This window comes from Schistocerca serialis, chromosome 8, assembly GCF_023864345.2.
Source record: "Schistocerca serialis cubense isolate TAMUIC-IGC-003099 chromosome 8, iqSchSeri2.2, whole genome shotgun sequence".
Classification (NCBI taxonomy): Eukaryota; Metazoa; Arthropoda; class Insecta; order Orthoptera; family Acrididae; genus Schistocerca; species Schistocerca serialis.
In genome coordinates, this window is record NC_064645.1 from 559,179,661 (window position 1) to 559,203,401 (window position 23,741).

The following is a 23,741-nucleotide window of genomic DNA, read 5'->3' on the forward strand; positions in this document are numbered from 1 at the left end:
GTTTACATCTGTTGGGTTAGGAGATGAATTATCGAACTGAGGACTAACATGGATACTGCATGAAAAAACAAATGGGAAATTCATCAAGAGCTTCTGTCTTATAAAAGAAGACACACCGAATCATCATCATTTGGATTTGGCTGAGACAAGACCATTGGGTCATTCAATCCAAAGAAGTATAAAAGTGTAGTTTTACTACATTCTATGCAACACACAGTGTCTGTAAATCAACTATCCAAGAAAATGGAAAAATAGAATTTTACAACCACAGTAAAGGAGGAGTTGACGGATTTGAAATGCTCAAATTATTCATGTTCACGAAGAACAAGAAGATGACAAAACACAACCATGCTGCTATACTGCATATTTCGTAACAAAAGGCCATAACGATTACATAAAGCCCATTTCCATTGCAACAAGCCTTGTAAAGCCATATGTTTGCAGCAGACTAGAAAATAACCCCAAAGTAGCCCATATTTGGCCGAAGATATACCTGAAACAATGAGCAAGTTGATTGGCAGAGAAAAAACTTTATCAATGCCCAACACAGATGTGAATAGCCTTAGTGTTTCTAACGAGCAAAGGTGTTATATCTGCCCTAGGTCAAAAGTTGAAGAGCTCTCTAATATGTAAAACTTACAAAAAAGGTATCTGTAAGCCTAATTCAAACACAATTATTGTTTGTCCTGCAACTCCAAAGAAAATGAATCTATTTGTAGGCACATAATGCGCTGTCATTTTTTTCGCATTAGTTACTTTTGCTTTAAAATTTTAATTTCATTTTATGTCCATATTCTGTTATTAAGAAAGAGTTTAATTAGAAGTTAATTTTTGAGTTGATTTTCATTTTATTTTATCTGAGCTATAAAATTAAAAAACAAATGTTTTTGTAAATGATTTAAAATTTCTGTTAAGACTGATTATTATAAGCACAATAACAGATTTAAATAATAAATATGTTGTCTTTTATTATGTAAATATGCAACATATTTCCAACAATTATTTATAAACATACCTAAGCTCTGTTGGGATACTTCCAGACCTCACACGTGACAGTACCAAAATCAGCAGGTGTACTTAAAAGGTTAAAATAAATGCTTGCTTTGAACATCTTTATATTAGCATTCTATCATCTTGGTTCAAATTTGTTGGAAAATTAATAACTGAAATCAAACATCACTATTGACAACTTAACACCATGATTCAGTACAAGACAGTCTTCTGAGCAAGATTTTACGGCTGACAATTTATATTTTTAAAACTCCCTGGCAGTGTACCTTAAACTGGAAGGTCTATATACATTTAATTACAATTGTGGTGGTTTGGTTTCAGATGGTTTAGGACAACCTGTATGATTAGCTTAACTACAATCTTTCCTGAAAAACTCATTTTTATCTCTCAGTAGCTAAATTTACTTTATATGTCTTTCTGCAACTAGTTTTGAGCATCGAAGTTTCATGCAGAACCTGTGTTAGAGTAAGTTGTCCAAGAAGGTTCCACAGTAGCTTAAAAATCACCTGTTATAATAAAGAACCTGAAAACAGTGTCAAGAAGTTTAAAACCTTACACTCTTATCATGTTTGAATGTTATATAGGTGAAATAATGTCGTTGCATGCTATGTGTTTCCATGTGAGTTCACTATTATTTATTATGTGGTGTTCCACAAGAGTTGTCACAACAACATGCAAACAATGCACAACACTGCCTCACATTCACAAATCAAACATATTATTAACTGCAATTCATCAGTCTTCATGTGCTGTACAGATCATGAAACGGATTCATAGTAACAAACACGTAAACCACGTGAAATGTACATTGTGCAATTTATGTGTTGAACAAATGCCTCAAATTTTGAATGAAAATTAGAAAAATTGAGACTTAGAACTCATTTAACACTTCTTACCATTAAAAGACAGTAATCAGTTTGTTGATCAATTGTAAATGGTGATATAGTATGGATCTCTTACAATTCAATGGTAAGTAAACAAAAGCACTAACTAACTAAAAGAGAGAGAGAGAGAGAGAGAGAGAGAGAGAGAGAGAGAGAGAGAGAGAGAGAGAGAGTTAGTTTCTTCTTTTTCTGCTTCTGAAAAATGACTTCTTTTGCCCAAAAGCTAAAAGTTTAGAACTCTCTTCATTGTTTGTGTCTGTGACTCACTACCTCCTCTATTTGGTTAATAGCAATTTATCCTTTTCATATTACTGACCAGCTACTTTGATTGATCCTTCCACTTTCTTCTTCAGTAGTCTCCATTTCATCGCCATTATGTCAAATGTACACTGGAAAAACTTTTCTTGCTCTGGAATGCAAGTACAGACTCTTCTCACCATCAAATATCTGCGAGGAAAGGGCCTCACCAAAGGGGCAAGGGAGGGGTGAGAGGAGGGGGGAGAGGACTGAACATAAATTAACTGAAACAAGTGGTGTAAAATAAGGAAACAAGTGAGGGAAGTCAGAATCAACACGCTGGAAGTGAATTAGGTTGTTAGCAGCGACTCTCTCCCGCAGAATAAGTCAGAGAAAAGAGATAAGGAAGCAAACTTCAGCACAGAAGGAGGAGACAAGCTGTAATGGCTCTATGCCCCACATTCACCATACACTTACTCTCAAAAGAGTTGGGAGCCTGTTGGAATTGAAGAGTGAAAGATGTGACTGTCACTGTTTGCATTCTATGTGTCTCCCCAGCATCCTTCCCTTGATTTATCAATACACACTCTGATCGAGTCAATGTTTATTCTGCTGTTAAGCATTATTTTTGCCTTTGTGACACTGACTTAGCTGCTCAATACTTTATTGTTCCACTTTTACCAACATGGTCAGATAAACCATTTATTATTGTTTTCACATCAATTCACTGAATGTAGTCAGGTTGAAGAATAAGATGTTAATGGCTGTTACACTATCATCTTCAACCCTTGTTATGAATTTTACTCTAATAAATAACAATGTAAATTAAAACTGCATATGGTAAGAAATAAATAGTGTTTTACAGACATGTGTTTTTATTTATAAATAACTTACCGATTCAGTATTAGACAGATTTAGAGTGTAGCAAACTTTCTACAAAATCTATCAAACACTTACATCCAGAGCACAATTAAAAAAGAAAATTAAGGATCTAAACTAACCTGTAGAATAGCTTCTACTAACGTTGCTGTTTTTCCTGTCCCTGGAGGTCCATAGATGATGTACGGAGCAGGCCGTGATGATCCTTGTAGAATGCTTACCACAGCCTGTTTTTGTGCCGGATTGTTCACCAGTTGTCTGTTGTAGAAGCTAATTGACAGCAAATTATGATTAGAAATTATGATATATGAGGCCATTATAGAGTACAGAGTGCCAATCAACAAGTGTTGGATGACGCGTAATGCCTCCATAGATAGCACAAGAAAGAGGCTAAGAATTTTTTGGTAAATCAATCATAAAAACTTTCCACAAAATTTCATCAGAAATAACATACTCTTTTCAAACTTCCTGGCAGATTAAAACTGTGTGCTGGACCATGACTCGATCCAGCACACAATTTTAATCTGCCAGGAAGTTTCATATTAGAACACACTCCGCTGCAGTGCGAAAATTTCATTCTGGGAACATAGGCTTTTGTTTTTACGTGCTCACCAAATAAATGAATACACTTTAGCCAATACGAAACAAGTTTCACACAGCCATCTCGGAAGAATTCCACCTTCTGTTTCAACAACCAGGCTGTCGCCTTCATCTGGATTTCTTTACAGGTGACATTATGATGCCCATTCATAACTACCTACCTTTTAATAACAAACTGAACCACATGGCACCAGATCTGGACTGATGGAAGCTGTGGCCTTCTAAGCCCTTCCATGTCCACACACAGAGTGTGTAGCGTATCGTTGACCTGTTGCAACAAAACATTCTCTCTCTTCCCTCAAAACCTCCAAAGGCACATTGCAACAACTTGGTCCCTATGTAACTAGCTGAGATCACAGTCAAATTTGGTGCCAGAAAATCAATACAGATAGTTCCATTGGCATGTATGCCATAATTTTTACAACTGAAGACTGCATTTACATCCATTTCCTGAGTGACACAGAGTGATAAGATCGCCACAGCCAGTACTGTAAAGAGCTCTCATGCTTTAATAATTTTCAACTGAAGCAGCACAATCTGCTTTTGGGAACTCAACGATAGCACTGCTTTAGTTGCGAAGATGAATTCTCCCGCAAACTGTTTCATTTCGCCCACAATAACACTGCAACTAATCACAGCAATAGCTTACAACTACCTGGTGGTGTAGTAGAGGTTTGACACAAGAGTGCTGAAATCAGTGATGTATCTGTGCTGCATCCTGTACAGAATTACAGTCCAATTAAATTGCGAAAGAATTAGTGACTGGTACTACTGGAATCCGTCTGTCTTATCACACAGCTATATCCATGGACACTTGTCTCTCTTCAATCTACATTTGCAAATAGTTTCAGATGAAATAGATAGTATTGCAACAACTTGAAATGGAGAAAGACTTTGACAACTCCCACTGCCGTCACTGGTGGGCAGCAGTCAACAATGAATTAGAGTGATTGGCTGGCGATTCCGCTATCGAGAGAGGAGGGGAAGTAATGGGGCGGTAGATGAAAACTGTAGAATGATATTTTCATAATTTTGTTTAGAGTGATTATTTTTATTGTATTTTTGAAGTCTGTTACCTTAAACTAAAATTAACTTTTGAGCTTTAAATAATGTTAGCAGATTTACCAACATGAAAACAAAACTACACAAATGAATATTTATTGTTGAGACCATCAGGAAATTTTCCTGTAATTTTTGTGATCAATGTTACTAAAGAAAAATACGGTCTTCACTAAATTAACTTTGGGTTTCCTTATATTGCTTTAATTTTTCAGATATCTATTTATTACAAAATAGACTTACAAAACAATGCTGATATCATGTGTTCTGTAATTGTCAAAATTTGGAAATTCTTGACCAGTAGTTAACTGTAAGTAACCATAATTGCATTAATTCAATTTTGTTGCAGTAACATAAATAATGGAAAAAAAACAGTGCTTTACAATTTTTTTGGATAATTTTGTGGAGTGTTTTAATTATTGATTATCTCTGTGTACAATACATTGAAAAAAATGTTGAACATAATTTTTGACTGAATGGAGAAATTTTTTTTGTATCATCATTATCTACTGATCATAGGAATATCTACTCACTTCACATCGACAGAAGCTGATTTATGAGCTGGAGTATAGCACAGGTCAATTGCACCTTTGTATCACTGAATGCTATGTACTCCATCATGAACTTTCAAAGAAACATGTGCAGGAATTAATGTTATTCACGATTGCACCACAAAGCAATGCGAAACAAACATATTGGTACCTCTTGCAAATAGAATAAACACTTTTTTTTTTGACAGGTACATTTCCTGAATGTTTAAAAGTTGCCAAAGTGGGGCCTTTCCAGAAGGGAGACAAAACCAATGTAGAAAAGTATAGATCAATCGCCTTATTATCAGGGTTTGGCAAAATCGTAGGAAAGTGGCATACAACCGATAAATGAAATTTTTACACAAAAGAAACTCCTCAGTGTTACCCTGTGTAGCTTTAGGAAAATAAACTGACGACTAGTGCCAGTTACATTTTCTATAAAATGCCATACAAACAGTGTACAAAAAACAAAATGCCATTGGCATTTTTTAAATTTAAGATTTTCATATTCAGGACCACAAAAGTACTTTTGGGGCAGTTCCTATCACACAAGTGTCAGAATTACTGCATTAAATTGGTTCACCTTGTTCTTGAGAAATAGGATGGGGAAAATAGAAACAAAATATTAACAAAGGAAAAACAATAAGAGAGATCTCTCACATACAGAAAACAGAAAATAAGCGTTCCTCAGGTATACTTTCTTGGTCCAATTCTCTTCCTTCTGGGTGTTTGTGACACAGCAATAGAAGATAGAGTACCAACTACGTTATAAAAATGGAGAGAAGATTCTAGGAGTGAAAGAAACAACACAGCAGCGAAATACTCTTGGACTATTTTTAGTCATTGTATATATTAATCATGTACCACAGTGAGTTTAATTAACTATAATGAAGATAGATCTATTATTAGCTGGGATTACACAGAACAGTTAACAGTGCAAAACAATGACGAGATCACTGGTCCGATCACAGAATATGTCACCATAAAGAAACACCTGCAGAATAAGAATAAGGGAATTGTGTTGAAGTCTTGGTTAAATTATAGCCACCACAAGTTGCCACAAATGCCAGATGACTGTTTCCAGGTGCAACAAATGGTAAAATGAAATCTTACCATTTTGATGGATGGGCATCTTACATGGAAAGAGCATATCAGCTACACCTGTAAAAAAGATTAGTTGCAACATATACTTGTTAAAACATCCCCCAATTGTAAGAACTACTGTCCCAAAACACATCTACCTTGGATTAATCCTCCATATCTGCCATATGAGATTAAATTGGGGGCCCTCATACGTACAGTTTTAACAGCGCACTGATTGGGTTGAATCTGCGCACACAATTCGAACGCAAGTAGAACTGTGGTGCAAGGGGGCATAGAGTGAAGTGTCAGGGCACGGTCTTACCCACATGCAAGTCAGCATTCAGGACTGCTGTGTGCCCATGCACGAGCATCTAGATGTGAATGGTGAAACTTGCATGCAGGTATGCGCACAAGCACGGCATGTGGAGTTTTGTCAGTTTTAAGATTTTGCACTGTGTTAGTGTGTTAGAGAGAGAGAGAGAGAAAGAGAGAGAGAGAGAGAGAGAGAGAGAGAGAGAGTGTGTGTGTGTGTGTGTGTGTGTGTGTGTGTGTGTGTCAAATACCTTGGCTGCATCAATTATTTATGTGCCAAAACAAATCTAACAAGTCTTATTACCACCACTATAGCAGCAAGTGTTGCAGCTATGAACATGGGAAAAAATGTGGTACTTAGGTTCTGGAGGGGAATTACTGTCAAAATCATATTTGTTTGATTAAAGAGCTGGAAGACAATTACCCACATGCCTACTGAAAGTATTTGACAATGACTTATTGCAAGACATCCTCAAGGACAAAACCAATTGGAATGACACAGTGATGATGAGCATTTCTGCAGAGGAACATCTTACTGCTACTCTCAGATTCGGGTCACTCCTTCAATGATTTAAAAACTGTCCACAGGACTTTCCACACTGCTGCTGCCTAATATAATCCAGAGACATGCGAAGCACTTTATGAGAAGGTGAACATTTAAAAGTATTTGTTATTGTATATTAATATTTTTTATTTAAGAAATATGAAAATTGCAGGGAAGAAAACTCGCATAGACATCAAAGTATTTTTTTTTTTTTTTTTTTTTTTTTTTTTAGTAATGTCATTGCTTAAAAATGAGAAAAAAAGACTCGTCACTGTTATTAGTCTGAGGGTCATACAATTACCATATTGGTCATAAAATTTGTGAAGGGAAGTAGTGCCTCGATTTGCAACACAAGTGTGAGATCCTACGGATGTAAGAGGAAATGAAGAAGAAACAGGGGTTGAACCATGGGATGGTGCTTGTAACCGACTGAGTTTATACGTATTACTATCACACAAATCAGTCTGTGTGGTCACAGTTTTCAGCAAACCTTGGCAGCTTTTGATCAACAATGAATAAAAGCAAATCATAGTACCAAAAATTTTGTACACAAACATAATCAAAAGACCTGCCACTACACTTATTATCGCAAACTTTCTTCGATCCTCTTTAAATGATCTCCAAAAAGCTTCATTTTTTGGTAGCAAAGCCATGGTTTACTTCAAGGAAATTGATATGTAAAATGCAACCAATTTATCGTAAGCTTCAGTCTTTAAATTCTTATTTATATAGTTTTTGAAACTCACTTTCAACAAGAACTGTCACTCTTTGTACATATTTATGAATTCTGTAAAACGTCCTTTGTCCAGCAACAGGAATTCGCCATGTCGTGTTACATACTGTGAGTTACTAACAGGAATCTGCAAAAGAGTTCGCAACAATCCCGTCACATACTGTAGACAACTGATAGAAGAGTCTGTGACAGCGCACAACAGCATGTGTGACAATGCCACATGCCATGAGTGTATGTCTGAATATGCTGGCAGGCAACTACAGGGTATATCAGAATGGTGGCTTAACTGCATACCTGCCTCTTAAATGACATCGTGTTCACATGGAGATTCTTGTCTGCAGAATTGAGTAGCTTGTCCTAAATCACATAGTTGTGAATGTTTGTGAGAGGGCCCCTATTTAGATGTGGCACCTGCAGACTACATGGATGATGTATTTTGTCTCTGGAGGATAATAACTGTTCATACAAGTAAATGCCAGAATGATAGTAGATATTTTATTGCGTGTAATTTATTAACTGGGAATTCTATGTATGTTAAAAGACTGCTTGCAGAAGGAAATGCAGAACATAACATAATGGCCGGCCACGGTGGTCTCGCGGTTCTAGGCGCTCAGTCCGGAACTGCGCGACTGCTACGGTCACAGGTTCGAATCCTGCCTCGGGCATGGATGTGAGTGATGTCCTTAGGTTAGTTAGGTTTAAGTAGTTCTAAGTTCTAGGGGACTGATGACCACAGATGTTAAGTCCCATAGTGCTCAGAGCCATTTGAACCATTTAACATAATGAGAAAGACTTTAATCATTACAACACAGAAAGCAGAATTGTTCATCATATTTATGTACTGAGTGATGACAGAGTAACTGATCACAGCCCATTTGCTGCTCTAATACAGTTCTTTTTCCAACAGTGCCCTGTTTGCATGTGATTCCTAACTGAAAGAATCCTTGGTTTGTTGTTTTTAAATAGAACCACTATAGTCAAGAATTTGTTTGTTGCAACATTTAAATGAGAAAAAAAACAAGTATTTTGTAGAAATAAATAAAACTTTTTTTAGCAGAGTAATTACACATAAAACTGACAAGTGTAACATGAAAAACTTATATTCTCTTTAGTTCAGCCAAATTAGGTATTTAGTTTCCAGTCAAATGAAAGGGGAAGATAAAAGTACTTTTCTTTTTACAGTAATTTTTATGACTCGGATGGAATGTGTTTTTGTATTGTTGCCCTGGAAGCAGTGTGCACTAATGAGATGCATTTAGTTTTGTTAACTGTGAAACCTTCTTGGAAAAATTACATAAAAATGTTCTGTCAATGTTTGTGAAAGGAGAGTTGTCAAAGGACAATTTTTCCTCCTATTGTAGCCAATATCTTCCCAAATATCTCTACAAAGCCAACTACGAATATATTTCTGCCAGTCTTGTTCTCTTATAAAGTAAAATCTGATGATAATGGACATAACTTCCACCACTTCACACTCTTTAATAGCCAGATAGCTGAACTGCTCTGTCAACACACATCTACACGCTCCTGACTCTTTGTATATATCTAGTTTCTGTAAATTAGTAGTATTAGTAAATATTTACTTATATAACTTCATTGTAATAAATCCACAGGTCCTGGATCTGATCCAAGTCAGCTGCATGATTTTCTCTTACATTGACTTCTTTCACCTCTAGTACAATTTGTCAATGTGAAGATGCAAATACGTCCAATGGTTTAGAGTCTACATTAAACTGTAGATACCCCTGTAACTGGATAAGTCAGATGGAGGGTAATAGGAAGACAGCTACATACCTTTTCCAATAGGAACATGCCTAGTAAAACAATGTTGTCAGCACACCAACCTTTAGTTTGAGCACAGCTTTGTTATGATTTTATTAATATGAATTACTACTACTACTACTACTACTACTACTACTACTACTACTACTAATAATAATAATAATAATAATAATTTAAAATACAATTAATGTGCTTTTTAACAATATTTAAAAGATGTGAATATACTTCAATGTAAGCTGTTAAACCTTATACCTGATTGAATTGAGCCTGCCATTAAGGAAAGTTTGCAATCTCTTCTTAGGAGCACGTGGAAACACAACGACATCTAGTAACTTATCTCTCTCACAGTAATCAATAGCACGATGCATTACCACGAGAGGATATCGGTTGAAGGCAAAGCGAACAGCAAACCGCAATTCTGTGGGCTGTGCTGCAAAATATCGTTCCAGAAACCTGGCAAATGCAAGAAAACTTTCTTAGCATCAAATCAACCAAGACGAGAATTTAAAATTTATACATCTAAGAGTAATGAAAGGGTCGCAGATACACACACACACACACACACACACACACACACACACACACACACTTGCGACTGCACTGCAGTCGCAGGTAACTGAAACCACATCCTCCACACAGTCCCAGTCTCTCCTGATATTGATTCCATATTTTTGGAGCCCTGATGATGATGAAAGATGTTTGTGGCTGTCAATTTCTCACTGAATGGAGAGGAGCATGCCTGTGTGCAATCATGGTTCTCTAGGCAATTGCAAGTATTTTTTTCACGAAGGCAATGTCCGTTTACCTCTCAGTAGAATAAATGTATCATAAGATACGGCAATTACTTTTGAAATAATACACAGTTTACTTACTTTTTAGTGTTCTGTATCTCAATGTGTGGAACTGGGACCCTTATAGAATCACTGCGTTCTCCAACTGTGGTTACATCTGACCCTCTGACGTAAGAACCCTTTTCTCAGAAAGGATACACTTAACAAGTTGAAATGTATGTCATATACTAAGGTCTACATTCCCTTGGCAGTGTACAAAATTTAAGCTTCCAAGGCAGCGGTCATCAAACTGCGGCACGCAGACCGAATGCGGCCTGAATGAAATGTTCGTGCGGCCCACGATTCTCTGCCGTATTTTATAATATGTTTCTAGCAACTAATAGCAGAATCCGAAAGCAGCAACTAACATTAGGAACTTCTTGAGAGTTTATTTTTCTTGTTGAGTAATGAACAAAAATACCTACAGGGATGGTAATAGTTTAAAATGTGCTTAATTTTAAGGGATGTTGAAGAATTTTGCCGTGAACTTAAGTCAGCAGCAGAGTGGTGTCTAGCGTGGTGACTGCAGGGCTAATAGAAATGAGAGGTGGAATGTTTTACACTGTCACTATTGGCCCTTCAGCAAAAAAGTTTGACGACCACTATTCTAAGGCAATGCAATCGAAAGATATGGCTATTTATCTCTCATGTTTTGATACAAAATCAATCATCAAAACCTAAAGGGTACTTGCCATTGACCTAGAGTCTTTAAATTTGGCAAGAAGCAAGATTTCACAGTAGCATTAGGGGAAAATTTGTAATTATACAGAGGAAAATAAAATCTGTTAACGGACTGTCTAGCTCTCCTCTATTAAGACTACTTTTCCTTGGGGGTTACAACACAAATGCAAAATCACACAAAAAATTTAAACTTAAAACTTAAAGTTGGAAAATTTTCAAAAACCTTGGAATACCTGGGATCGATATCTCACCAGTATTGTCATCAATAACAGGCAAAAGTTGTCAAGATTCGTAATTCCCACAATGGGTGAACTATCTACAAGGTGTGATAAAAATTGACGGGCATTTTTGGTTTTCTTAAAGAAGAACTTTGTTCCCTTCAAAGCAGCCTCCCTCACTATAATACTCTTGTGCCAATACTTTTTTCCAATCTTGGAAGCAAATATATAACTCTGAGTTCATCATGGCGTTCAGCTCCTTTGGCAATTCTGCCCCATTGAGGTGTGAGTGGGAACATTATTGAGATTTAACTTCCTTAGGTTGTTTTGCTACAATTCTGGTCATTTTGTTAGGATTACTGCATGCATACATCGCATAACTTCCAGGTGGTATTATTTATTGACTGTATGACCATAAGGTGGGAACTCATGATGTACTATCCCACTGTAATCTAAGGAAATAGTGAGAACAACCTTCGTAATTTATCGAACTTTTTTTGGTCTTGACTCTTCACGCAGTTTCCATTGGCATGAATGGGCCTTGATTTCAACATCATATCCCTACAGCCATGTTTTGTCACCTGACATACTACTACTTTAGAAGTTCTCGATAAAAGCCAACTCCGATCAGCAATTCCTGAGATATGTCGATGTGACATCATTTTTGGTCAAAATTCAACAGTTTCGGAACAAACTTTGTTGTTTTATATTTCATGGCCAACAAATACGAAAAAACTGATTGCTTGGCGTGAGCCAAATTATATGCCAACATCATCAGCAACCTCTCTGATGTTGATACAGTGATTTTCCAGAACCATTTTCTTTACTACTTCCACATTGTCACCAGTAACTGATCTGCTAAGGCAGTTCTCATCCTTAACATTTTCCTGATCCTCTTCGAAATGTTTTAACACTCGTGAACTCATCTTCTCATAGTAGAGTCACCAAACGCCATGGTTAACATTTCAAATGCAATGCTATACTTTAATCCATTTTAAAGCAAAATTTAATGCAAATTCTTCGATCTACCTTTCCCCAAAGTAAAAATTCGCTGAGCACTCTAAAATACGTATAACCTTTCTGACTGTCAACATAAACTACATATCCAAAACAGCTGAAAATGCAAATATACATCAAGAACAAGTGTACCATGAAGTTAAAAAAGAATTTGAAAATTGGATGTATAAAGCTCACAAAATTAAAAAATTCCAGTTACTTTTTCATCACACCATGTATACAGATAACAAAGTTTCTACAGAATTCTCCAACCGCAACTACTATTCGCACTTGACCAATTTTTTTCCGTCTGCCTTGTTTTCATTTGATTACCTCCTGTATGATTGTAGAGCTATAGACCATCTCAAAATCAAACACTGTTATTTCAACAGGAACTATAATCATGGCTTCAGGATTGCAATAACTGGTGTATGTTCTGTATGTCTTTAGCTGAAAAAAAGAGGAAGAGGAACTGTTTAAATATTTGTGTGTATTTGTGTGTGTGTGTGTGTGTGTGTGTGTGTGTGTGTGTGTGTGTGTTTTAGGCAGAGGTGGAGGGGAGATCTACAAGCTTTTTGTAAGAGTGTGTACAGTTTTTATCCTTGGGCAAAAGGTTCTAACAGCCCACTAGGAATTTCTGTAGGTTGGGTGGGGGGCAGAATTCAGAGTACAACTTAGGGGAATGAGGGTAAGACAATGGATAGTTAAGGATGGAATAACAACAATATGGAGAGGACCACTTCAAGAAGGCGTCAAGTCACAGGGAGACACAATGAAGAAGACTGGTGAAATATAGAAGGGTTGAAGAAGAGGGGAGATTTGAAAATGTCTCCTTCGGTGCAGCCCCTGACGATCTATCTTTCCTTCTGACCCTGTCCAGTAAGTCTCATCTGACCTGGGATTCTAGGTGGCTTTTCCAAATATCCCCATTTCGTAAACCACACCAGCCCTTTTCTTCACAGCTCTTCCTTCCACTTCAAAAAAGCCACTGGCTCTGACATCTCATAGATTTCTATAACCCTGTGTGTGTGTGTGTGTGTGTGTGTGTGTGTGTGTGTGTGTGTGTGTGTGTGTGTGTGTGTGTGTGTGGTTTTCTGCCGCTACTTGGTGAATAGATTTTTAAACTCTCCAATTACATTACAGAGCATATAACAGAACATAAAGAGTGAGTGTACCCTCTCCAAAGGTACAAAAATCTAGAAGAAAATCACTACCACACTGGGATGAAAACAGTCATGGCAATCTTACACCACAACAAAACAAAAGAAAAGAAAAGCTCAATCTATAGGAAGAATATTTGCTAAAGGTGGTCATAAAAATGAAAACATGGTCGTATTCCCAAAGAAAACAGACTAGCATCGATTGGAACTAAAAAGCAAAATCTACTACAGACAGGAGGTCAGAAATCTAGATTATTATTCTTTTTGTGTTCACCCCTTAGATTGGTATGCAGCAGAGCACCATTCCTCTCTTCTGTCTGCCTTCCTCTTCATTTCCACATGTGTGTCCCATCCAACATCATTCATGATCTGTTGCATGTATGATATCGTTGATCGCCCCCGCAGATTCCTTCCCTCAATAGCTCCTTCTGCTATTGTTCCAATGATGATGTGTCTTAGGATGTGCCCTACAAGTTTGTCTCTTCTTGTCTGGCTGTGCCTCCACAGAGATCTAGTTTCCTGTACTCTTCTGAGCACCTCTTCATTTCTTACTTTGTCTCTCCAACTGATCATCATCATCATCATCATCATCATCATCATCATCATCATCAATCATCCATCATCATCATCATCATCATCCTTCTATAGCACCACATCTCCAGGGCCCCTAGCCATCTTCTCTCTTCTCTTCCAATTGTCCAAGTTTCACATCCGTATAGGGCCACACTCCAAACGAAACCTTTCATGATACGTTTCCTTATTTTCAGACTGATATTGTTGCTGGTGAGTAAGTTCCTTCCCTGATTAAATGCAATTTTGGTCTTATGTATTCTGCTCGCAATTTATTTCCAGCTTCTACCATCCCTTGTGATTTTGCTTTCCAGGTAAGTAAATTCCTCTATCACTTCCAGCTCCTCTCTTCCAAACGCTCATTCTCAGAGGTTCATATTCTGCTCCTGTACAGCATACCATCACTTTAGTCTCTTTCTTGTTTATTCTCATTCCATACTGATTGCATAGAATTTTTTCCATTGTTCTGAAGGCTACTTCTAGATCTTCTTTTGTCTCCGTGACTATAGCAATATCATCTGCATAACATAGCATGTCTATCTTCTGCCCATTAATTTTGATCCCAACCTCAGTAGTTTCCAGAACTTGGTCTATAGCTTCCTGGATGTAAGCATTGAATATAAGAGGAGAGAGAGCACATCCTTGTCTTACCCCTTTTCTAATATTTGCTTCTTGTTCCTGGTGATAGTTTCTATAAGAATGAGGTGGCAGTGATTAGGAACTGAGTATCACACGGATGTCTTTGTACTTTATTCCACTTTTCCTCAGCACTCTGAACATCTCTTGCCATATAACGTTATCAAATGTCTTTCCCATGTCTACAACGGCAATATAAGTTAGTTTATTTTTCTGTAATTGCTTTTTGATAATGAGCCTCAGTGCCAGAATCGCCTCTTGTTCCCAATCCCCTTCCGAAACCAAACTGACCTTCACTCAGCATATCCTCCACCTTCTCTTAAATTCTCTTCAGAACTATTTTTATGAGAATTTTTGATGCATGTGATATTAGGGTTAGAGTTCAGTACTGTTCGCATTTTCTAGCTGCTGCCTTCTTTGGTATAGGAACAATGATACATTTCTGGAAGTCTGTCGGTATCTCTCCTGTGTTACAGATGGACCTAATAAGTTTAAGCAGCATCATTTTCATGCTGTCACCAGCATTCTTTATTAGTTCTGCAGCGATGTCATCAATACCCATTGCTTTGTTGTCCCGTTGTTCTTTTAGAGCTCTGTCAAATTCTTCTTGCAGAATGTCATCTCCCTTCCCATCTTCATCTACTTGCTCTTCTCTTCCTATTACTTCTTCAGAAAGAGGCGTTCCGGCATACAACTCCTCTATGTATTGTTTCCATCTCTTCACCATGTCTTCACCAAACAGCATTTTCCCCTCTTTATTTTCTATTGTGCCTGCGAGTGTTGTTTTACATTTGTTAAAAAAATTGATCTGCTGTTCTGTAGGCCAAATCAGTTATTCCGTTTTGCATATTTTCTTCCACTTCCCTGCACATTTCTTCAAGAAAATTTTCTTTTGCTTTCCTAGCTTCTCTATTAACTAAATTCCTTAGTCTTCTGCATTCAGCTTTTCCTTGTTGATTAGTTGCATTTTGTATAATCTCCCGTTTTCTATAAGCTCAATAATATCTGCTGTAATCCATTTCCTCTTGTTTTTGGGTTCGGTTCTTCCAACTATCTTTTCTGCTGCTTTGTATATATGAGATTTAATTTGATCTCAGTCTTCATTTACTCCACCATGTTGAAAATTTTCAGCTAGGTTGTCTGTTTCATGAGCATAGCGTTTTGCCAGTCCCTCAGTTTTCAGTTCCCATTTAAGTTTTACTGGCTTGTTCTTCAAACGTTTGAATCTCAGTGAACTTTTCATCAGGACCAGGTTATGATCACTGCCTATGTCTGCAGATGGATATCTCCTGCAATTTTTTATCTGGCTCCTAAAATGTGCTTTCACTAGAATGTAATCAATCTGTTGTCTCCTCAGGTCTCCAGGGGCCTTCCATGTGTATTTTCTTCATTTGTGATGTTGGAAAAGTGTGTCTGCAACAACTAATTGGTGCCTCGTGCAGAACTCGATTAGTAGATCTCCTCTTTCATTTCTCTTCTAAGTCCATATTTGCCAACAATTCCTTCTTCCAGTTCTTCACCCAGTTCTTCACCCACAATCGTGTTCCGTTCCAGTCGCCCATGGCAATCAGGTTTTCATCTCCCTTAACATTTCTCATCGCATTACTTATTTCTCCGCATATTTCATTAATGACTGCATCTTCTTCTTTGGATGTTGGCATGTATATTTGTATTATCACAGTGCTCTTTGGATCAGTTTCAAGATTGACTAGTATTATTCGAGAGCTATATTGCACATATCCCTTGACATGTGAGCCATAGTTTTTCCTCAAAATTATTCCAACTCCTCCCATTTCTGGTCTATCTTGGTCAGTTCTGGTGTGAATGACTGTATTCTCCAGACCATAAATCACCTGGTTGGGGCCATCTCATCTCCGATATGCCTAAGATATCGATTTCCAGTCATTCCATTCAAGTTTTACATTTTATAGCTTGCTACACTGAAGCAGTGTTCTCACATTCCAAGTGGCTATGTTAAAATTGGGATTGTTTTCCTTCATGTTGTCTGTACCTTTTGCAGTACCCACCTGGAGATACGATTGGGGGACTATTTTCTCTCTGGAAAATTTTACAGAAGATACTGACATGGTTTACTTCCGATTATTACAGTTTATTTAAAGTACATAGTATGGTGATACACACTTTAAAAAATCCACCAAGAAAGGGTTATGCACATTGGTCACAAAGTCATATACAAGCATCAACAGAAAATGCAAAATTGTAAACTTTGGAGGCCAATGAATGAATGAACGAATGTGAGACTCTAGCAGAATTTCACTGTGCAGCTGGCAAGGACAGTGAACAGGAGACAAGTCGATAACAGGGCATAATCTTCGCAAATTTTATTTTATGAACTCAGTTGCATAGTTATTAGACCTCTCAGATAGATGCGTAAACATTATATGCACGTGTCAGCATTGAAAGATGTAATGGTACTTGAATTACGTAACCATTACAGCAGCTCACCTGAGCCTCTCGATTCCAGCAATATTCTACTGTGTTTCTGTAAAGTAGTTAACATGTTTCTGAGACAACATTCAGATTTGATTTCATTAATGTAGAGGTACTTTGATACATTGATATGTTTATGTTGCAATGATATTATTCTTATGTGTATTCTTTCTTTTGTCACTATGATCTTTGACGTACTTTTAACTCTGATTTTTCGGTACGTAAGCGATTTTTAGTTAGTGTTAGAGGGTCGGACCTTAAAAAAGTCAAGTCTTGGACGTCATGTTGGAAAGACGCATACTGAAGTCAGCTTATAAAATGTGAACTTTAACAGTGAGTGTGAGGAAGATGTTTTCAAGTATGTTTTGTATTGTGAAGTGATGTTTTGTGTGTTACATGATATTGCAATAAAAGCAATTAAAAGGAAGTGTAACTTAAATCTGGAGTGCTGATTATTATTTTACATCACCATTGTGCTAACTTTGAAAGGTTTAATCTTCAAGAATGGTTTGTGAAACGCATCTACAAAACTTTTGAATATAGCAGAATAAAACCTAGGCCTTTTTGCATCCGAGCTTGGAATCATCATCACCTAGATTTTCGACGATTGAACCATGATTTTACAACGAGACCAGCGTGGGAAACACGAAAAGATGAGTGCCTAGTATATTCATTATTACATGAAATGACTTTATTAACTGTGCTCTAATGACACCTGCCAGATAACAACTATGTTGTTGCCTGAAAATGCAGTATTTAGCAGCGTGAGCAACACCACAATCATTATTAAATTTTGACCTTTGTTGTGGTAGGGTTGTTAGAAAGAGGACATATATTGGCCAGACGACAAGAACTGTCCACGAACGATGTATAGACCATGAAAGATACACCCGTCTGCGGCAACCGTCAAAATCGGCAGTAGCAGAGCACTGTATCTCATTGGGACATTCAATGGAATACAATGGAACAAAAATTTTAGCCCCGGTTTTTGGGATTCCGTAATCAAGGAATCAGTGGAAATACGTCTTGCCAATAATATTATAAATCGTGACAACAGCTTTCAGCTGGATAAAAATTGGAATTCTGTTATTAAAATTATACAATGACAGCGGAATCGACAGTGTCATTCGATACTCAATGACTAGATGAACCTTTATTTTCACCACCGAGGGCAGCACGTACAACTCGGCTATGCTGCGCATGTCAACACCTGACGCATGCGCTGTAGGATGCCAGTACATTTCACATGCGCGAGATTCGGCATAAATACCGCGACTGCACCTGGGCTCTTCAGTAGTTGTGTACTCACCTGATGATGGCCGGACGTCTCTGGGCCGAAATATCGTGGCAGAATGTCGACGGGATCCGGCTGCATACCCGGAAATTATTAGAAGAGGACATGTTGTCGGGCTCAAAGAAGCTGGTTGGAGTCATTGGTGAATCGCTTACCTTTTGCATAGAAATGATGCCACTATTCAACGATGTTGGCAAGAATGGGCGAACCACGGCCAAACACAAAGTCAAGAAGGAAGCAATTGATCTAGAGTGTCCTCAGATCAAGAGGATTGAGCACCTGTAAGAGAGGCACTTAGAACCCTGGATATGTCATTATCATCTGCCCAATGTGCAACTATGTTTTAGTGACAAAAGAACCATTAACAGGCAGCTCAAAGAATGGGGGCTGAGCTCACGGCATCCCTTGCAGCGACTACCATTTACCTCTGTACATCAACAAACCCATCTACAGTGATGTGGGGCATATTTAGTCCACAATCTCATTGACTGGTGCAGAACTTTCTTCAGTGATGAGTCCCGCTTCAAACTGAGCAACGATGACTCGCAAAGACATACCGGGAGACGCCCCTTACAGTGGTATGATATCAAACAGACTCTCACATGCCATATGGCCCAATACTCAGGAGTGATGGTCTAGCATGTCATTTCATTTCATAGCAGGGCACCTTCTGTCATCATCCGTGTCATCCTTACAGCACAGCAATACATTGATGATATTCTATGCCCCATTCTGTTGTCCTTCATGACAAGAATCCCAGACTTATATATCAGCAACATAATACCTGCTTGCACATGGAGAGTTTCTGCTGCTTGTCTTCATGCCTGCCAAGGCCAATATTTGCTAGCAAGGTCACCACATCTCTCTCCAACTGAGAATGTTTGGAGGATTACGAGTGGGGCACTCCAACCATCTAGGGATTTTGGTGATCTTACATGCCGATGGCACAATATCCCTCAGGAGGACATCCAACAATCCCCTCTATCAAGCTGAATAAATGCTTGCATATGGGCCAGAGGTGGACCAATGTGTTATTGGCTTGCTCCATTTGTGACGCTCTTTCTCTTGAATAAAATCATATTTTTTCTGAAACTGTAATCATTTTTTTGTCTGTACCTGTACATCACATCTACCAATTTCTGTCCCATATGGGTAATTCCTTCATGATGTGTTATTTTTTTGTCTTAAGAGTGTATTAATCAAGCATCTTAGAAAATGGCATATGACTTCATTCAACATTTCACAAACACATTACTTACTGTAATAATTCCTAATGTATTCATGTCATACTAAACTCTGTGTGATTAGTTAATTCCTGCTTGAACATATGGTTTCTCACAATATTCTTCTTTTAGTTAAGAGCTGGGTCCTTTAATATAAATGATCAAATCGTGTTACTGTGTGTATGAAGTATGTAACCATGGTTGATATAAGGATGGTGTCCTCTTAAAAGGAAGAATTATGCTTTGACATACTTCATAGTAAGGCAGAAAATAAAATAAAAATAATAATAAATAAAAAAAAAGGTTTGACAACATTTTGATAATAAAATTTATTCTCAGTAGTTGAATTGGACTTAAGTTGTTACAGCTGCCACTTGGGAATGGCACTATAGCTGAAATTGTGATTGTGAATAAACACGTTCTGTAACAGTTCAGGGGTAAAATGTAATTTCTAAAATTCAGCAGGACTGTGGATTCAAGTAAACAGAAAACATTAGATTTATTTGTCAAACAATGAAAAATCCAGGATGGAATGTAAGAATATTAGAGATGGAAAGTTGCTACTCACCATATAGCAGAGATGCTGAGTCATGGTAGGCACAACAAAAAGACTCACACAATTATAGCTTTCAGCCATTAAGACCTTTGTCAACAATACACAAACACAAACACACACACACACACACACACACACACACAACACACACACACACACGTCTGCAGTCTCAGGCAACTGAAACCACACTGCGAGCAGCAGCATCAGCGCATGCTGGGGGTGGCAACTGGGTGGGGTTAAGGAGGAGGCCGGGTAGGGGAATGGGGGGGGGGGGGGGGGGGTAGCATGGTTGTAGTGGCAGACAGTGAAGTGCTGCAGTTTAGATGGAGGGCAGGAGAGAAGGTGGGCTCCTCATCATGCACTATCAAACTGAACCAGAGTAACTTGCCAGAGCTCAGACTACTTATCGCTGAGCCCAGAAATGAACACCCAACCCAAACTCGTTGCCACCCCTCTTAAAGTAGTATATCGCTGCTCACCTTATCTGTATAAAATCCTAGTCCATCTTTATGCCACAACTACTCCCAGCCTCCTTGTCACATGACTCATACCAATGTGGAATACCCAGGTGCAATATCTGTCCTATCAGAGGCAGGGCTAACTGCTAAAATATCATATAGCAGCTCTGCTTTAACTTCTCCACACCCAAACAAAGAGCCACCATCAAACTATGGTCAAGAGCAGAGTCTACCAGCCACACTGCTGAACGCACTGTGCTCAAATTTAACTGATGCTTCACAACCTGTGCTATCCGAATCCCTCTCCCCAAACATCAATTCAGGGGGATCTTTGATTCCTAATTTGCATGACCTCAGTCCACACTATTCCCTGCACCACACTGACCTTAACCCTGACCCATGACTAACTTCAGCTATCTTATATCCACATCCTCTCCACTGTCTGCCTCTTCCTCTGTTCCATCTCATCTTTGCAGTTCACTCACTTCATAGTCATCACACACCTGCAATCAGAGTGAGTTCGCTGCTGCTGCTGCTGCTGCATCCTTACCCCACTTGCCTGCTGCCTCCCGACCTTCCCAACTTCCCTCCTCCTCACTCATTCCCCCGCCTCCGCCCTACTGCACCCAGCACAACTCTTCATCCCATCAAACTGTACAGTACAGTTATCCAATGTAGACATGTATACATATTACATGTGGGTATGTTACCAATATGTGTACATGTAGGTATGTTCTCCAGAGCTGAATTCTCAGTCACATTTTTTTGCCAGTCCACAACTTCTTGTGTCAATTATTTGGTAAATTGTTGCCTATACTCCTTGAATTATCTAAAATACTGAACTTTTGTGCCAACTTGATAATGCCTCACTCAAGTTACCTCTGTAGCCAGTCAACAACTTGATTTTGTATTTCCTGAAAGACTGAAGCATGCAGCAGCAATACTCATAAAAACAAATTTAAGCAAGTGACTTCCGGTTATAGACTCAACTTCCTTCTTCCAGAGTTTTCAAAAAGTAGCTTACAACAAAATATTTTTTTGGCAATAATCTTTTAAGAAATGATCAGCTTCTAGAAAGGCTTCTATATCAACAAAGTATGATATGGTCTCTCAAACTCAGTTCTGCTCTAACTAAATGAGAAAAATTACTATGTCGGCAGTTTCTGTGATCTTATTGAGACCTTCAATTGTGTAGACAGTAAAATTCTATTTAAAAAAATTAAAATGATACGGTGATGAAGGCATTTCTCTCACATGGACACAGTTGTGCATTAACTTAAAATGGAGGATCACATTAACAAATGATGTGATAAAAACAAGATTTAATTTGGAATGAACAATTATTACATACTGTGTGCCATATAGTTTGGTGCTTGGTCCACACCTGTCTTATCCTACGTAAATGAGTTACCCGTCTGTTTAATTTGCTGATGACACACGTATAATAACGGTGGGCCCAAGTGCACCCATACTAGAAACACCTAGGAGAATAATGAGACAAGCTTACAACAGATTTACAGCCAACATCTCCACTCAGTCTTGCTAAACTCATTCCACAACTCAAAACAAATAAAAATGACTTACAGGCGGCAGAAGTAAATACCATTGGGCCACACTGGATGAGGCCCAATGTGTTTTTTTTTTTTTTTTTTTTTGTTAGGGTTTAAGGGCGCTCAACTGCTGAGGTCATTAGCGCCCAGTCACTGGTGTTAGAGCACAAGGAACCTGCTAAAACTCAAGGGGATGGGGGGACATCAAAAGGACCAGACAAAGATGCAGAGGAAATAAGTAAAAAGGTTAAATGTCTTTGGTCAAGCCAGTTAAAGTTATAAAACGCAGAAGACGAGCAGCTGCTCGAGCGTCATCAGCTAAAACATCCGGTAAGGTAGATGGCAGGGACAGGACAACACGAAATTGACTAAAACGGGGACACGACAATAAAACATGGCGCACCGTTAATGCCTGACCACAAGGGCACTGCGGTGCTGGGTCACCAGAGAGCAGGTAGCGGTGGCTAAACCGGCAATGCCCAATCCGCAACCTGGTCAGAAGGACCTCCTCGCGCCGAGATGGTCGGGAGGAAGTTGTCCAAGCAGTTGGGAGCGGTTTTACTGCCTGGAGCTTGTTTCCTTGGAGGGATGACCAAGCATCCCACCACAAGGACACAAGCCTCTTACATACATCCCCACAAACGTCAGATGACGGGACACAATGGGAGGCTGGCCGAGGCTGGAGGACTGCAGCCTTGGCTGCAGCATCCGAAGCCTCATTCCCAGGCACTCCCACATGTCCGGGGACCCAAAGAAAGCTGACAGAACCGCCATTATCAGCGAAAGAATGGAGGGACTGCTGTATTCGTTGAATCAAGGGATGGACCGGATAGGGAGCCCCAAGGCTCTGAAGAGCACTGAGTGAGTCAGTGCAGAGTACATACGATGAATGGCGGTGGCGGCGGGCATACTGAATGGCCTGATGGAGAGCAAAAAGCTCGGCCGTAAAGCTGGAACATTGGTCAAGGAGCCGGTATTTAAAGGTGGCGGTCCCGACGACAAAGGCACAGCCGACACCATCGTCCGTTTTGGAGCCATCGGTGTAAATAAAGGTGTGACCAGCAAGTCGAGCACGAAGTTCGACAAACCGTGAGCAATACACTGCAGCCGGAGTACCCTCCTTCGGGAGTGAGCTGAGGTCGAGATAAATACGAACCGGAGCCTGGAGCCAAGGTGGTGTCGGGCTCACACCCTCTCTGAAGGTGGTAGGGAGGGCAAAATCCAATTGTCGAAGCAGGCGACGGAAGCGGACTCCGGGGGGCAGCAGGGCAGACACATACAACCCGTACTGACGGTCGAGAGAATCGGCGAAGAAGGACTTGTAAGAGGGGTGTTCGGGCATAGACAACAGCCGGCAGGCATACCGACACAGCAGTATGTCGCGCCGGTAGGTCAATGGTAACTCGGCAGCTTCAGCATAAAGACTCTCGACAGGACTAGTGTAGAAGGCTCCGGTCGCAAGAC

General features: G+C 38.9%; 1 protein-coding gene across 1 annotated transcript in view; it reads right to left on the reverse strand.

Moving 5' to 3' along the window:
• The window catches only part of LOC126416074 (putative helicase MOV-10), a 341,495-nt gene that overhangs the window by 109,543 nt on the left and 208,211 nt on the right, over positions 1-23,741 (reverse strand). Inside the window, exons 11-12 of the mRNA XM_050083555.1 lie at positions 9,907-10,107; positions 3,134-3,281 (exon numbers count right to left, since the gene is read on the reverse strand). Coding sequence (XP_049939512.1) covers positions 3,134-3,281; positions 9,907-10,107 — 349 coding nt within the window. The remainder of the gene's footprint in view (positions 1-3,133; positions 3,282-9,906; positions 10,108-23,741) is intronic.